Below are 17,774 nucleotides of genomic sequence, written 5' to 3'. Positions count from 1 at the left end.
AGCTGTGACGATATGGGTGGTGAACTAATGTCTGAAACTCTCCCAGTGGTTTATCACTGAGTATATGTAATCACGTCCTCACAGCAAGCAATCAAGCACAAGGCTACTTTGTCATTTTCATTTTTAAAAAGGGGAAAAGCTTGTTTTCAGTGGCAAAAACACAAGAATCAGTCTGATGGAAAGTAAGGAGAAAAATTAAACTCTACTCAGATCCAAGCTTGCACAGAATTGCCCTGAGCAGTAGATCTCTGCAGAGAGCAGGCACTCCTTGGTTTCCTGCCAGCTCCTAGTAATGGGCTGTTTCTTTGATGGAGTTCTGTTTCTCTCAAGGATTTCCTCTTTCCCATTTTAAACCTGCAGTTTTCATCCTAATGGTGAGCTTTCAAGCATCTTAGTTTACTGCAGCTGTAACATAACCACCTTTTAAGTGGTGTTTTCAAGTCATCTGTATTCAAAAGCAGTGTACTGCTGTGTGTCTGCCATTAGTGTTCTGTACAATGCGTGACTGTCATATCAGATGTCAAAAGTTAAACTCCTGCTCAAACTTTAAAGAAGAGGTTTTTTTTTTGTTTGTTTTTTTAAAAGAACATAGGTAATAACAGACCACAGAGTGGAGGCATCTGGGTGGTGGGTTGAATCTGAATTTGCTGCCAAAAAGAGCTTGCTGTTCTGAGTCAAATCAGACTGTGTTTCCGCCTCCACTGACCCCCTACTGCATGCTAATGCAATCTATGCAATCTTGAGTGAGACAAAAAAGCTCTGGGATACAGAGAGTATTGTATTCATCTGAGTGCTCGACAGATGCCTCAAAGTAATCCAATATGTGAATAAAAACAGATTTTAGAACACCCTCCTGGCCAAGATCACAAACTACAGACCAGAGTTACCTCACAAAGAAAAATTAAACATCCATTTTACTTGTTTTGGGCCGTAATATATCCACCTCTTTATTTTTTGCAAAGTTTAATCATACTAATCATACCGTTCACTTGCTCTTAAATGTTTTACATTTCTGTGTTGAAGTACCTAACAATTGGATACGTTTTGATTGTTTCCAACAAACCCAAGAAGCTCATTCTTTGCACATTATTTCAATGTAATGATATGTTTCATTTTGGTTGCTTTTCAATGACATTATCTCCCTTTTGGCCTCTATAGTTACAGAATTATTCATTATTTGCTATTAGCTGTATGCCATTTGGCAATAAAGTAATTCAGCAGAGAGTATTAAGGTGGTCATGTCAGTCACCAAGCTTATGTGCATGGAAATGTTTTAATGTTACAACACACTCATGAAATTATTTTCAGTATGACTGAAATGACCCTGAAGTACCTAAGCCAGAGGTCTTCAACAGGGGGTCCGCGACCCCCAGGGGGTCCGTGGAGGTACTGCAGGGGGGTCGCGAAATCTTTGGTTGATTAGACAATTTAAAAAATAAATAAATAAATAAATAAAAAAAAATTTATTTTTTTTTTTCAAACAGTTTTTTCTCACAAATTGTGTGCAAACGTGTGCCATCCACAGATGGTTTGAGGATTCATTGTCCCATCTACATGCATGTTTAAAGTTAAAATCTGTGGATTATTTGAATAGCTCAGTGTTGTATGCAAGATGTTTGTTTATAAATGGCAGTGGCACGGCCACCTTGTACCTTGCACATGTTTAAAATAAAAACATGAATCTATTAACCTGTGTATTATTTGAATAGCTTAGTATTGAATGTACAATAACAGAGTAGCTATGTTTATACACGGCACTAGGCCCCGTTAAATATAAAACACAATTGTATGCCATATAAATAGTAGGGGGGTCCCTGCTCCAACTCTCCATCAGTTTGGGGGTCCCTGGCCTGAAAAACGTTGAAGACCCCTGACCTAAGCAGCAGCCATAATTAGTAGGGATGTCCCGATAGGGTTTTTTTGCCCCCGAGTCCGAGTCCAAGTCATTTGGTTTTGAGTATCTGCCGATCCCGAGTCCCGATCCGATACTTCTATAGTACATTTAAAAAAATGAAGAACGGTGAAGAAACAGATCCAGGATGTCCCTGATTTTTTTCATATTATTCACTTATTTTTATCATTTAACACTTATAAACAGAGCACTTCTGTGAGGTAGCTTGAACAAAAAAAGTAATCGAGTAATAAAATAATTCTTCACATTGTAGTTTAGTGCAACAATGTCTAATATAAAAACGAGCAGCAGCTCAACTTGAAATACCTGGCAGGCATGCAAACAAATAAGCAAATAAAAGTGCCATAGTGTTATAAAGTAAGGCTTTTCGGAACTGCACATCTAATTCTTACTCTCCTCCTCTGGCTTCACAGAAGGAAATGTATGTTTTTCTTGATGATAACCAACATCTCTACCTTGTCAGGTTTGAACCTGTTCCTGTTCTTATCAAGGATGTTAGCGATGTCCTTGCCACCTCTTGAAATCCCAAGTTTACAAATCTCACAGTTTGCAATCACAACGTTTTTGTCATCCACTTTCAAATACCCCCACACCGCGGACATTCGCGCCCCCAGCTTCATGATGCTGCCGTGTTCTGCTTCGCTTTACGGCACGCAGCAAAGTGACGTCATACTTTTTCCAGCATGGTCAAGGAGAAATGCTTAAGACATTTTTTTTTTTACCATTCGACGAAGCAACCTGTCTGGCTTTCTACTGTTTTTTTTAGTTCCACAGTTCAACTCCTGTCTTATTTTTCATTGTCCCGTCATGCTCAGTGTTACAACTTTCATATTCCCTTTTTTTCTTCCATCCTTCTTCCCTCCTTCATTGCATTTGCCTCTCCATACATTTGAATTTTTTAGCAATAAGGGTGTAGAATTTGACCTCTTGTGTCCTTGTTGCTCATTTGGCATGTCATGTGAGGCAGATGTCACTGGGTTTGCTGGTTAAAGGCCACAGACTCACTTGAGATGAACTGAGGGGAGATAAGAAGTCACATATTTGACTCTCTGATCTGCCACTCTTCATATGGTCCCTGGGCTTTGGCAGCTACTCCTACGAGGGTGTTTGACACAGGTTGATCATTACTTTAGAACACTCTGCACAGGCTGTCTGCAGCCCTGCTCCTGAAGAAAACAGTGTTGCGCAACATGTCACAGCTATGTCATCAAACCCCTCCGCAGTTACCGGGAGTGAACATTATTTGTCATCAGTGGGGTGGAATTGATTTGGCTGGCTTTCTGCAGAGCAGCTAGAGGTTGCAGGAGAGAGTATGGAGATTTACTAACTCAGATTGGACTTTGATTTTGTGAATGACATGTTTCCCTAGCAACTAATAACCCTGCAGACCTTGGTGGATATCATGTCTGTTTGTTTTAGAAGTTGACTCTTAAAGGCTGGAACTTTTGGTTTGGCGTTGCGTAAACTGATTTGTGGCTCTCAGCAGGGTGGTTGTATTGATATGGAAGTGAGAAATGCAGTGCATGTGTCTCTGCATGCTCCGCAGCAATGTTATGCATTTTTCTTGTAATTTTATGTGCATATTTCCCACCTATAGCTCCACTACACAAGGATTTGCTTCATTTTAAGGCAAAGGTAACAAATATTTTTCATATGAGAGTTTTAGTTTACTCGGTTTCTGTCAATTCTCACAAAGAAGTAACCATTTTTTCTATGTTAGATGATCGTTGTCACTGAAAACGATGAATGATTTTTTAACAGGAGGACGTATAATGCCTTTTGGGTATTCCCCTTTCCCTCAGCGTATTGTGTGTGTGTGTGTGTTTTTTTTAGTGCATGTAAAAGGTCAGCAAACGAAAGAAAAGCCTGAAATGTGCATCAGAAGAAATTATTCTGTTTTTTTTTCTCAAATCATCCGCATCACCATGAGATATATTAACAATTTGCATTCCTAGTGGCAGACTCAAAGAAACAAAGAATGAGTAACAGTTTCACGCAGGACCATTTCTGACCAATCAGCTGGTCAGTTAGAACCGTCTGCCCCTTTAACCTTTAGGAACCAGGAGCTAAACAAAATGGTTGAGACAAAGGCTAACAAGAGGTGTTGTAGCAATGTACAGTGTTGTTTTTTTTTTTTTTTTTTTTTTTTACCATTAAATAATGTAAATGTGTTTTTGTAGACCCCCAAATTGTAATTATAAACACTCATGTTTATGTCATTGAGCAAGAGACAGGGTACACCCCAGACAGGTGGCTAGTCCATCACAGGGCCACACCAAGAAATAAATAATCATACACACACACACAGAATCAATTTAGACACACCAATAAACCTAACATGCATGTTTTTTTAGGCAGGAAGCTGGAGTACCCAGAGAGAACCCACACATGCATGGGAAGAACAAGCAAACTTCTCACGGAAAGGTCCCAGTCAGGATTTGAACCAAGAACCCTCTTGTGGCGAGACAACAACGCTAACCACCCCACCGCTGTGCAGCCCAATTATAAACCTGCATATGTGCATAATATAGGCTCTTCAAAGGGCCACACAAGATCATATTATGATCAATGCTTTTATGTGTTTTCACATTGTCTTTGGATTTCTTGGTTTCATATATCTTTTTGTCATCAGTTCACCTCTTGCACCTTAGTTATTCATCCATTATCCATCCATTATCTTCCGCTGGTCCGGGGATCGGGTCGCGGGGGCAGCAGCTTGAGCAAAGAGACCCAGACGTCCCTGTCCCCGGCCACTTCCTCCAGCTCTTCTGGGGGGACCCCGAGGCGTTCCCAGGCCAGCCGAGAGACATAGTCTCTCCAACGTGTCCTGGGTCTTCCCCGGGGCCTCCTCCCAGTGGGACGGGCCCGGAACACCTCACCGGGGAGGCGTCCAGGAGGCATTCTCACCAGATGCCCGAGCCACCTCATCTGACTCCTCTCGATGCGGAGGAGCAGCGGTTCTACTCCGAGCCCCTCCCGGATGACCGAGCTTCTCACCCTATCTCTAAGGGAGAGCCCAGACACCCTGCGGAGGAAACTCATTTCGGCCGCTTGTATTCGCGATCTCGTTCTTTCGGTCACTACCCACAGCTCGTGACCATAGGTGAGGGTAGGAACATAGATTGACCGGTAAATCGAGAGCTTCGCCTTCTGGCTCAGCTCCTTCTTCACCACGACGGGCCGGTGCAGAGCCCGCATCACTGCAGACGCCGCACCAATCCGTCTGTCAATCTCCTGTTCCATTCGTCCCTCACTCGTGAACAAGACCCCGAGATACTTGAACTCCTCCACTTGGGGAAGGATCTCATTCCCGACCCGAAGAGAGCACCTTAGTTACCTTGTATTTATTTCCAGTGCCACACCTGGTTGTCAGTTACTGATTGCCACAGGTGCCTCTTGTTTTGTAATTACCACCCTCAGTATGTTTTCTTTTGTTCAGTGCCAGATCCTTATCATAGGCCTGCCTTGTCTATCTGTCCTGTGTCTACCCCTGAGTATTGTTTCTTGCTGCTTTAGGTGCTGTTTACACATACCCGGGTATTTTGATAAACGCATATTTTCTAACCTTCGTTTGCAAAAAAAACTAGGTGCACACAGCCCCGTTTTAAAAAAAAACCACGTCTACATTGATCCGCATAAATACGCTATCAAGAGCTGTTAAATTACGCCAAGCCTGACGGTGGCAGTGTTAGAACAATGAGAATTCCACACAAGCCAATCAGAAGCCTAATAGAGAACCGCTGACAGGAAGAACTTCCGGATCCTTTTCAAGAAGAAAATATGGCGCCAGGCTCATGTGTGTGGACTGATAGCGAGACTGAGCTACTTTTACACGTTGCGCTGGACTATAAAACTGCTAAAGCCGCGAAAAATGTCTTTGTTGTTCAATACATTGTATGACTGTAATTTTCAAAATCACACAAGCGAGTATAGCTCTCAACAAAAGAAATGCTGCTAGTACCTCCATGCTTGCCAGATAAACAATGGACGGAGAGAATGGCGTTTTCACGCTAGCATCCTGCCAACATGGCGGATAGGGGCGGGGCTCTGTACTATGACGACAACTGCTCATTCCATTCCCAAAACTCCGTTTTTGTCTCTTTCAACCAGTTTACACACAAACGCTAAACGGAGTTTTTAAAAAATCTCCACTTTTGCCGGAGTTTTTTTTTAGCTTCGTTTTCGGAGGAAAAAACTCCATTTGTGTATAAACGAAAGGCACAAACGAAGGGAAAGGTCTTCGTTTATCAAAATTCCCGAGTATGTGTAAACAGCACCTTAGTTAGTTTGGTATTTAGTGTCCCCTGCCAAGGCTGCGCCTTCTCTTAGTATTCTTTTTTTAATAAAGTCTTAGTTTCTTCACCTGTCTGCCTCTTGCCTGTTAGTTCTGCATTTGCATTCTTCGTCTCCCCCTCTTCAGGCCAAGGATTTTGATTATTAATGAGCTATTATTGATTTTTTTTGTTAATGTAGCGTGGTGCAGAGTGAAGACTGCCTCCACTACACATTTAATTTGTTGTAATGATTTTTGTTCTGCAAAGAGCAAAAGTAGGTAAACTTATTTATTCCCGTTCGCCACACACAGCTTCTTTCACATTCACAGGTGTGTTCTCGTTCTCTAATAACATCAGCACCAACATCAAAACAAATAATTATGTATTTTACATCACTATTCAAAAACCAGTTTCATCAAGTACATTCAATATCAACTTATTTCTGAAATACACAGTCAGTCAATCACGTCTCCCAAACATTGTCATATTAACCAAATTAATCATGTATCTATTTCTTAAACCATGAACTAATCATGAGCAGCGCGAGCTTTTAAGATCAACTTCTATTCCTCTCCAGCTTAACGGGCGCTCGAGGTTGCTAGGCAACCAACACTAACCACTGGCTAGCCATTCTCAATACGTTACGTTCGCTGAACAAGTAACGTTCATAACCAAAATCACAAAGTCCAACTGGGATTATAAAGTACCACATAAACATTGTCATATTAACCAAATTAATTATATATCTATTTTAAGTTATTTATTTCTTAAATCATAAACTACACATGAGCAGCGCAGATCGACTACTATTCTCCAGCTTAACGGGCGCTCGAGGTTGCTAGGCAACCAACACTAACCACTGGCCAGCCATCCTCAGTACATTACGTTCGCTGAACAAGTAACGTTTATAAACAAAATCACATTAAGTCCAACCGGGATTATAAAATACCACATAACATATTCACACATCAATTACACCCTTCTAACCCTCCCTTCTTACCTGCAAAGAGCAAAAGTAGGTAAACTTATTTATTCCCGTTCGCCACCCACAGCTTCTTTCACATTCACAGGTGTGTTCTCGTTCGCGGAACGTATTCCCGCGAGACTTCCCTTTGTCCCTGAACACACAGTGTAGCGAACGAGCCCTCTGCTGGTAAGGGTTAGACACTGCATCCCGATTGCTTGATGACCATATTTTACACTAAATAATAACAACAATAAACTAATCTCCTATCTTATCACAAAACACCCAGACTATTTTCACCACCCTGAACATGAGCTGTCCAAAATGGGAAATCAAATTAACTATGGCTCTGTATGCCACATTAACGGTAATAAAATTACATTTTTTTTTCAGTGCTGGTAAAGAGTACATTATTCCCATAAGGAAATTTAGGACATTGATCTGCTAAAATAGACTGAGAGCTGACATTGTGTAGGTGGCCTTCAAAAATGCAGTCCCCTGACAGCAAAGCAAGTGTTGTGTAGAGTTAAGCCAGTGGGAGCATCCTGTCGACCTGTGGCAGTTTGTTGCTAGTTTAGTGTTTTGTTTAATTACAGGTTAGCTGACGATTCAGCTCACAATTTCCTGCCACAGACATTTTGTTGTTGACAAAAGTAAGAAGTAAATCGCAGTGCAGTTGCTTCTTCTTTAAGCTACCTAAACGTCTACCCTACAATGACCCGGCGAGGTTTTGTTTCACTGACTTTCTTTCTTAGTGCGGGGACACCCAGAGATCAGGAACTGCTATTGATCTGCCAGCCAGCCAGCCAGACAGCCAGCCAGCCAATTTCTTGTCAGAAACCCTTTGCTTGCTCATCATCAGTTTCCATGGTGAAGAAAAAGCACAAGGAGGATTTCATTTAGTTTAGATGGCCCTGTGAGGAGAAAGGGGAGGTGGAGAGAAAGAGTTGGAAGGAGGGAGAGTAAGCAGGTTGCCAGTAAGAGTGTCTGAGTGGGGGGAAGCAGAAGTCACTTTGAGGGAAATTAAAAACAGGAGACAGGAGGCTGAGTCGGTGTCCTCCGAACTTATTTGACCTGCCATTTACTTGAGTGTACTTGAAGCCTGGCAGCGAGAATAGTGTTGCTGTCGGATGTGTCCTTCAGCTGTGTCCATATAAGTCTGACTGCTGAACAAGTTGGAATAAATAAAATGAGCAAAGTGAAATTAAATGTAACAACCAAGCCATTATTGATGTGTATTGCTTTGTTTATGACAGCAGAAACATGCTTTCTCCTGATCTTACTCACTCAGGTGACATCATACTGACCTATCAGTTTCTATATGACTTCATTTTCTGGAAACTTTGTCTAATCTTTGTTGCTGCAGAACATTTGCCATTAATCAGCTGTGTTTGTTCATCAGAGCATGGGTGGGGGTGTCTGTACATTACATCAATGCCTGTAGATCTGCACTAACCTCTATGTGTGGGGTTTTTCCTTCCAGAGCGTCCGGTGAATGCAGACCAGCAGGAGCGGACCTTGTTGAAGGGTGTGTTCAGCGTCAGGAAGGGAAAAACGCAGCTGCACAAGTGGGCAGAGCGGCAAGTTATTCTCTGTGGCACCTGTTTAATAGTGGCCTCTGTGAAAGACAGCCTGACCGGGAAGATGCACATCCTGCCCCTGGTGGGGGGAAAGGTGAGAGTTCATCGAGGGTGGACAGTCTGAAAGGGTGTGGGAAAGTCATGTGCTCCTGTGGCAAAAAGAGTACAGGCAGCCTTTCCAGCTGAAGGCAATTGATTCGTGGGGTGACTACAAACACTATCAGCGCCTCATACAAAACAAAGCACTACAACATGATTCAATTTCAATTGTAGTGCGTGCTAATAGAAAAAATGGTTCAACTAATTACTTGTCAAGTATTGTTTCAGTAAATCTCTGACTTTTTCAACACTTTCCATTGACGAGTTCCCAGATGGTTTCTGTATGACAATAATAATATCTGGCTCGTTATCAGAACATAGTAAAACCTCAGATTTTTAGCTTCTTATAGTTGCGTGGCAGAAAATTCTTTACTTGATCAGTGTTAGATGAGTCTGAACACGACAAGTTTGAAAATGCAAAAGTCTGGGGGTGGGAGGAGCTAGACGCAGGACAAAAGCCTGGTTGCAGTCCAGAAATCCAAAGTTTAATTCTGGAAATAAAGGCCACAGAGGGAGTCACAGCAGCAAGAAACAGACGGGGGGAAAAGAAAAGGCAAACATTATAACCAGACAGTCATAAACTCATAAAAAGATTTAAAAAAAAAAAAAATCCAAAATCATAAACGTTACGACAACAAAGTATAGTTAGGATAATTATACAACTTAGAGTACAAAAGCAGGAAGCAAAATGAACAGAGATATACAAGAACAAGATATTTCAAAATACAACCCCAAATCGAAAAAAGTTGGGATGGTGTGGAAAATGCCTATATGGAAAAAAGCAGTGATTAATGAATTTGCTTTGACTTTTATTTCATTGCAGACCATACAAACCCAGGATTTGTCATGCTTCATCTGCTTCACACACTTTTGCATTTCAGGCTTGCGACACGAAAAATTGTGAAAGGGAATATTTGGGGCAAAGGATTCGATAAAAAGTTATTTCAAACAAGGTGATGTTAACGGGTGATTGCAATCATGATTTGGTACAAAAGCAGTTTCCCCGCTGAGTGTGGGTCTTTGTGGAGTAAAGATGTGCAGAGGATCTCTGTTCGTCGACAAATATGAGAGAAAATCATTGACTGTCTGAAAACAAAGTTCCTCAAAGAAATATTTCAAGGCGTTTGCGTTTAACTTTTTATCACTCAACCAGCAGATGTCAGAACTTAGAATCACTGAAGTAGAAGAGGAGACAGCATTTTAAAAGTTGGTACTGCACACAAAGTACATTGAAAAATTAATACATACTGAAACAACAGCCAACAATTATACACCAGTGTTAACATGAATTTTTACTTATATCATTGAAATGAGTGACAGCGATGGTTTTTTCCCTCCGTGTCTTCATCATCTCTGTTGTTAATTTATTGAGGTTGAGGAGGTGAAGAGGAGGCAACACTGTCTGATGTTCAGCTCAGCCGGCTCACAGGCCCAGACTTACTTTGTCAACTTCGACACTCTCGCAGACTACCAGCGATGGCATCGGCAGGCATCAAAAGTAAGTAAGAAACAAAGAGTATGGGTCACCGTGTGTGTGCATTATACAATTAGTCTTGCATGCTTCCTGTCAGCAGCAGCTTGTTTATTTCCAGTTGGTCCCGCTGGGCTTGTACGTGCATCAGTGATTCTGTGTTGGAACTTCAGTTATTTTCTGCTTGTTGAGTCGTCCATTCAGATGCTGCCTGTCTGTCTGAGCGTGTCTGATTGGCCCAGAGAGATGTCCTTTTAGTAGTGATGGGCGTCCAGTCAACAGTTCATCAATTCAAATTATCCTCTTTTTCTTGTTATAATGCAAACCACTGGGGATTAGAAGATGCTAAAAAAAAAATCGCTGTGTCTGCTCTGCTCAGTTTGCTTCGATTCTAATATCATAATTAATAAAGTTGTGTCACAGCTCCTGAACAGCCTATGTGAGAGCCTTTACTGAGGGTGAGCCAGCACACAATTAACCATGGAAGAAGAAAGCCAAAAGGAAAAAAAAAAAAAAGATCTAATTACTTGCAGATTCATGCTAAGTCCAGGATCTCTCTCACCCCGGTGGCATGGATTACTGGGTTAGAGTAGCCTGTTAGCGTGCTGTATTTAGACTGAGGCATAGACTAAATGTTTCTATGGAGACAGCGGATCATGACTGATGAAGGTTTTTGGGCCAGTGTTTATGCTACACTGCATAAATCGTAAGCCTGTGTGTATGTGCATGAGGGAGAGGGAGTCAACGAGTGCATTTGTGCCGGCGAAATGAGCATGCAGGAGGAATTCTGAAGAGTATAGGGATGCATACAGAGCAGACATGAAGTCCGCCAGAAAACCCAATGATTAGCAAAGTAAACATATGAGTGCCAGGTCAGGGTTCAATTCCCAGCTGACGGGACTTTCACTGCATGTCAGTTCCTTTTGCTCATTTCCACTTTTTATTTAAATCTCTATTGACACTGTTGAATATAGGCCAAAAATACCCCAAACAATACTGTTGAAAACATTATTATGCCACTAAACTTGTTCAGCTGAGAACCATTTTGACACAGTTTGTGAAAAATGAGAGGAAATGTCCATTTCACTATTATTAATTGATATTTTTGACTGACCACTGTTGGATTAAAAATTACTCAGAAAAATGACCCAATATTAGGTATCCAGAATTGTTATTTTTATTCTCATGCTATTATGAAATAATAGCGGCCATTGTTGGGAACACAACAAAAACCTAAATCTGCATTGTTGTCTCTTTTGAGACACAGTATACAAGAACATACATCACTGCCAGTAAGAATTGTACATGAGTCATTTCTCTTTTTGTTTAAGAATTGTTTTCACAGGATAGCTCTGACTGCATGAGAGCGAATTCACTAAATGACATTTATCATGTAGTCTTTACTCTGGAGTAAGGACACCCTCCTCATAACACAGCTTGGGAACCAGATAAATATAAGAGCTCATGTTTCGTTTGGTCAGACAGAATGCATCTGGCCTCCCTCCTGTTCAAGTAGATTCCTAAATGGCCTTGCCTGGGCCGGGCCAATGACAACCATTTATCTAATACGGGGCGGCCTTCAAAGGATGACAGTGCTGTTGTGGTACTCAGCACCATGTCGTTATGTTTTGTGGCCTTGATTGATTGTAGATCTCTCCACTTCCAGAGGTATTCTGGTCTTTGCACGTTGAAGATGTCTGATGTAAATCAGAAATGCACTGAGATGTTCTTCAATTATTTGCATTTTGGTGTCTCATGTGCCTCATGATGCCAGGTTACCAGTGAGGGTCTCCTCCTACATGACATGACTGAGTATTTCTGGAGAAATGGCACAATGGGTTTCCTTTTATATTATTAGTTTATTTTTTTGTAACCAGTGGTGTAAGATATTGTCAGGTTAGCAGCTGTGCTACTTGATCAAGCTTAGTAACTATACAAAAGCAGGATCTCAACAGCTGAACTCACACATTCTCACAGTGTTCAATAGTCACAATGCTTGTTCACAAAACAGAAAATCTACAAATATGTCATATTTCCATTGTTACTCTTTAGAAAGATAAGTCCCTAATGTCTGTTAGATGAGTCGCTTTGTGGGAGATGAGCAGTTTTGTCTTCCATGTCTGTTAGAACCAGTGACATGCCGTCATGCTCTGCTGAGCAGTCATCCCATTTTCTGGGTGTCTGCACCGTGTGCAGTCTGGTTGTTGATGATAGAGACTTTCTTCTGCTTGCAAGCACTGCTTGGTAGCCTGCACTGATGGCTGGATCATAAGCACTAATTGCTGAAATGATGGAGAGTCTGTGCAGCTGCAGTTTTGTCAAGAAAATAACAGAAAACACATCTTCAGCAGCCTCTGAGATATTAACGATGGTAAAATCCTTATAGAGGCACTCGTGCATTCTTGGACATGTTACTTTTGCTAATTGTATGGATAGCGTGCATTACTGCTTCCATTCCCTAAAGGCTTTAGTCAAACTCATCACAAACTACAACCTTTACAAAGATCATAAACTTCATGTCAACATTAGGATTTATTGCTGAGTCTGTTGTATAACACGGCATCGGACTCCTTACATGAGATACGTAGTAAACTGGTAACTCAGTGTATTTTTGCACACGTTATAAGATCTGACTGTAACAAGTTGATATTAAAGAATTATTCTCTAACCGTTTCATGAACACACTTTTTCCCCAGAATATAGATTTAGTGAACAAGACAGCGGACATTGCTTGATTAAATTCTTCAAAAGGTAGCTGTTTACTTGCATAAGCTAAGGCCAACATAGTTGCTGTTACTGTCTGGAGTATTAACTCGCAATAAGGGAAAGACTCTTTAAACAATGGAGCCTGCAAGTTAAGACTGAAGATCACAACATGGCACGAGGCACTTGAGCGGTTGCTGCTGATCAAAGACATGTATGTCTTCTGGTGCCAAAGGGTAAATTGGCTTTAAGGGGCTTTACCCGAGCTGTGCTCTGCAGAGAGGTTGTCACTGATGATTGTGCAGTAACCTCCCTGGAGCTCTAACTCCTGCATCCCATGCAGGGGGATCTGAATTAATCTGTCAGGTCAAAGTCACTCATGTTAAAAATGGGGCTGGTTTCGTGTGTCGTTAGGTTCCTCTACACTCAGAGGGAGACCAGACCTGTTCATTTGATGACTTGAAGGGTTTGCCAAGGCCATTCCTCGTTTCTACTTTTTTGTGAATTTAACAGACAGGATTTGAAGGCATCAATGCGGTCGGTACACACAACCATGGATTATGGATGGCGCTGATAGAGCAGACATTCAGATTTAGTTTTAGACTTTTATCACAAAGCTATCAGGCTAACTTGAGGAAGATTTGCAAGTCAAACTCATTTGACTCAAGAAAATCGGCAGATGTCCCTTTGATAGCACATCCAACATTTAGTTTTTGCCTGGCAAGTGTGTAGATGCGGCACTTCTGAAAACCGTGTCATAACAAAAACTTGGTCTTGCAGCAACTACTGATAAAGAAAACAGAAAATAGTGGTACTTATTCTCAGCGTTGTGTGTATGTTTACATAGGTGGTGTCTCAGACGGTAAGCCTGGTGGACCTGTCCTGCTATAGTCTGGAAACGGTGTCCGAGTATCTGTTTTACTGTCAGGATATCACCCACCTCAACCTGCGACATAACTTCATGAGCCTGCAGGGACCTGGAGGCCTGCTCAACCTCCCCAGGTAATCAACCAGACTTTTATCATTTTTTAAAGGAAGAAACGTTACCATGACGATTTCCCTTCACGTGGAGACCACATCCTCCTTATGATGCCAAATGACCATCATGCTTAGATATTTAGCACATGAAAGAATGCTGCCGCTTCGTGTGCTGCTCAGGTGCTTCCTCTGATGATGTGCTTTAGTAGAATCTTCAGGGTTTTAAAACATGGCTCCTACTGTCATCACTTGGACCAGGTAAACTTGGTCGTCACTTATTTGTGTTTATAGAAAAAAAGTTGCCAGTTAGCTTGATAATCATGGCACAAAACGTTTTTGAGATGTATCACAGAGTGTTTTCTGTACAGTAATCGAACAATGATTTCTTTAGACCTCTTCCTTTATGTTTTATCTTTCATATATTTACTGTTGATTTCCTGCTCTACTTATAAAAAAGATAAACTTCTTCAACTGCTCCATGTTGCCCACACCGGCCCTCCACAATCATCAACTCGCCAGCTTTCCAGAGATTGAGCTGTCTTAGCTTTATTCTATGACTTCTTTCTAATGCTGTTTATTTATGCATGTATATTACATCCTTTAGCTCCCCACGCAGCTTGTGATCCCCTCATATTTATGAGAGATGAGTGGAAACTGCCAGTTTTAGTTGTGTATCATCCATTACACAGGACAGGGATTAGGCTGCTGTTGATTTTGGGACTGGGGGTTCTTTAAACAAGTTTGATGGTTCATTAGATGTACTGCAATTAATCATCTTAAACCCCCTCGGTTCCTTTTGTGTGCGCTTAGCACTTTTGCTTGGCGGCATGTGTATAGAATGTGGCATTAATGAATGTATGATTTTATGAATATTTCTGACACTTGTTTAAAAGAAAATCTAACATTGATGTCTTTAACCTCTCAATTTCTGGAGTTCCCTCTTTATTGGTATGTTTAATCAGAGGAACTTGAACAAGTGTTTTGACTCATCACAGCCGCCTCCAACACTCTGATACTCAGGATATAGAAGATCAAGAAAGAGGTGGTGATGATAATTGAGATATAACCGTATAGTGGCACAGCCCCACATCTCAGCCTAGTCTCAAGGACATGCAGATGATGTGCACATGCACATAGTATGCATTTCTATTTGGAGACCTTTGGAGGTCAGAACAGTTATTATGAACAGTAAGGACACAAGTACAGTACTTCATCTGATGTTTTACTACTGTAGCATCCGATATCAAAGCTGTGATTTGAAGGCTTTTCTTTTAATAGCTTTCTCCTGCTTGCCAAGGCAGTTTTTAAAAACTTTTCAATCAATCTATACTAACATGTTTCAATCCTGACACACAAACAACAACACACAACAGTCAACAACTTTCCCTGAATTTAAGGCACTGTGAGATTCCTGAACACATGCAAATTCCAAACAGAGAGACTGCTGCTGAACAGGAGATTCAAACTAAAAAAAATAGCCTCCTCATGCCTCTCTTCAGTTAAATGGCCGACTTTGACGCAAAGCACACCTTTATCCTTTTTTCTGACACTGCAACAGTGCCTCATCATTGTCAAGCATTAGGTGGATACACATGCAGTTATCAGTTGACGTTCTCCCTGTATTACAGTACAGGAACATGGTAAATGTCCAAAGAAAATTAAATATGGTGAGCAGGACAAAACGAGATCATTTAAATGTCCTAAAAGCGGTTTATTCTGTCTTTAGGTTTTCCCAGCTGAAAAGCCTGAACTTATCTCACAATCGTCTGGGTGTGTTCCCCGAGTGTGTGTGTGAGATCCTCACCCTAACTGAACTCAACCTCGCCTGTAATAATCTGCACACCATCCCCGTGCAGATCGACAACCTTCAGAGGTATGACACGCACACGCAGCACGCGCCAAATGCACTCTACAAATGTACAAAACGTATCATTAGCATGAGTAGCATTAAACACGAAATTCTCTTTAGTGCTAGAACCAGTCGATGAAAAACTGCGTCGGTCTATGAGACATTCTTACAGTGACAGCCTGCACACACTGCCAGAAAATTACACTGACACAATAAAAAACACAACCCATAGCCACACACAAGGTAGACATGTTTAAATCTTTAGGAAAGAGATTTTTTTTTCTGATGTGTTTTTGGATATTGAGATTTCTAAGTAGATACAACAAAATGATCAGGTTAAAGAGATATGAGCTATGTTAAATATATCCCTAATTATTTTTTTGCCTTGTTGGTTTACTTTTTGTATATCATCTCTGAATTCTGCCCTTTGTTTTTTTGTTGTCAAATTTCAATTTAATTATTAGTGGAATAAAATGCATACCTTTTTATTACTTTGGTCCTGCTTAATGTAGAATGAGGCTTATAAAACAATGGATAGAACCAAAAATGATTGCAAGCAGATATTCTGATCACTCTGAAGTAAATGAAAGCAAAACACGAGTGTTTTTAATGTGTTTTATCCTTTTCTTCCACGAGCTTGCAGACGCTGTCTTTGGATGGAAACCACCTGAACTCACTGCCTGAGGAGCTGGGTGGCCTGTGTCAGCTCAACAGCTTGGGACTCTCCTTCAACAACTTCTCTCACATCCCTGCTGTGTTGGAAAGGTTGAGCGCGGTGGACAAGCTGACTATGGCCGGGAACAGAGTGGAGAGTTTGGAGTTGTGCACGCTGGCCAGAATGAGCCACCTGAAAACAATTGACCTTCGGTAAGAAGCTTCCTTACTCTTTTTCTTCTCTATCTGTTGCTTTTTTCTTGTCTTATTCCCTTTTCTAGCCATATTATTGTGTGGGTCAGTCTGTGTGATGCAAACAGAACCCGTCAGCCGTTCAGTCAATATGAGACCAGGTGACAGGTGGATAATAATTCTGCTCTGCTCTCTACAGAGTAGCTCTTTTTTAGATTTCTGACAGAACGATAAATGTCCTGACACAAACCTCAGCTGTTCCAGCATGCCTTCTCTTTATTTAACGTTTATTTATAGATGCCAGATGTGCTAAGAACAAATGCCTTTCACCGCATTGTTCTATTTTCTCACCTACATTCACACCTGGGAGCTGCTTAACTGCAAAGATGCATATTATATTTGCTGCTATTAGCAGTTCCACATGAGCAGTCCTTGCTCACTGGGTCCTCTACAGGTAAGAAGGGAGTGAAAAGTTCTTCTTACTGGTACAGCTTAATATCAACTCAATCTCGGGAGTTTAATGGTGGTTTGGCAATAGCACTCTGTATTTATATGGGCAAGGTGCATCTGTGAGGGATAAGAGCATACTGCCATCGTCAGAATTTATTTTCTCTGTTCGACTATACAAGTACAGCATCTTTACCGCTAATATTCTTTTCTGTATTTCATAAAAGTTACGTCTTGATATTTTTTAAATATACGCATTTTTCTACTTTTATTTTTCACCCGCTTGGCTTTTGTATTTTCCTGTTTGTAGGAAATGTGTAATCCCCTTCCCTCTGTGTTAAATGTAGGTTGAACGGGCTTCGGTGGGTTAAAAGTGAGAGTCTAGAGGCAGTGACCCAGTTGACCCAGCTGGACGTACGGGATAACCGCTTGGACTCGCTAGACCTGAGCTCCGTCTGCAACCTGGAGGCTCTGCACTGCCAGCGGAACCAGCTGGGGACGCTCACACTCAGCGGTTTCACACTGCGCATGCTTCATGGCAGCAGCAACCGTGAGTCAAATAGAGCGTCAACTAGCTGCTAATATTGGCTCCTCGGGCCATTTGTCTGTATGTTCAGGCCCTTCTCTCGAATGATGCTTTCATCTCATGAG

The 17,774-nt window shown here is 41.4% G+C and overlaps 1 protein-coding gene across 1 annotated transcript in view; it reads left to right on the top strand.

Moving 5' to 3' along the window:
- phlpp2 (PH domain and leucine rich repeat protein phosphatase 2) overlaps positions 1-17,774 on the top strand; it is a 41,027-nt gene that overhangs the window by 9,926 nt on the left and 13,327 nt on the right. Inside the window, exons 4-9 of the mRNA XM_075460933.1 lie at positions 8,634-8,824; positions 10,202-10,327; positions 13,851-14,005; positions 15,708-15,854; positions 16,467-16,697; positions 17,471-17,673. Of these exons, the coding sequence (XP_075317048.1) occupies positions 8,634-8,824; positions 10,202-10,327; positions 13,851-14,005; positions 15,708-15,854; positions 16,467-16,697; positions 17,471-17,673 (1,053 nt within the window). The remainder of the gene's footprint in view (positions 1-8,633; positions 8,825-10,201; positions 10,328-13,850; positions 14,006-15,707; positions 15,855-16,466; positions 16,698-17,470; positions 17,674-17,774) is intronic.

The sequence above is a fragment of the Odontesthes bonariensis genome, chromosome 1 (genome assembly GCF_027942865.1).
Source record: "Odontesthes bonariensis isolate fOdoBon6 chromosome 1, fOdoBon6.hap1, whole genome shotgun sequence".
In the NCBI taxonomy this organism is placed as follows: Eukaryota; Metazoa; Chordata; class Actinopteri; order Atheriniformes; family Atherinopsidae; genus Odontesthes; species Odontesthes bonariensis.
The sequence above is the reverse complement of the archived record's forward strand: the minus strand, read 5'-3'. Positions and strand labels throughout refer to the sequence as shown.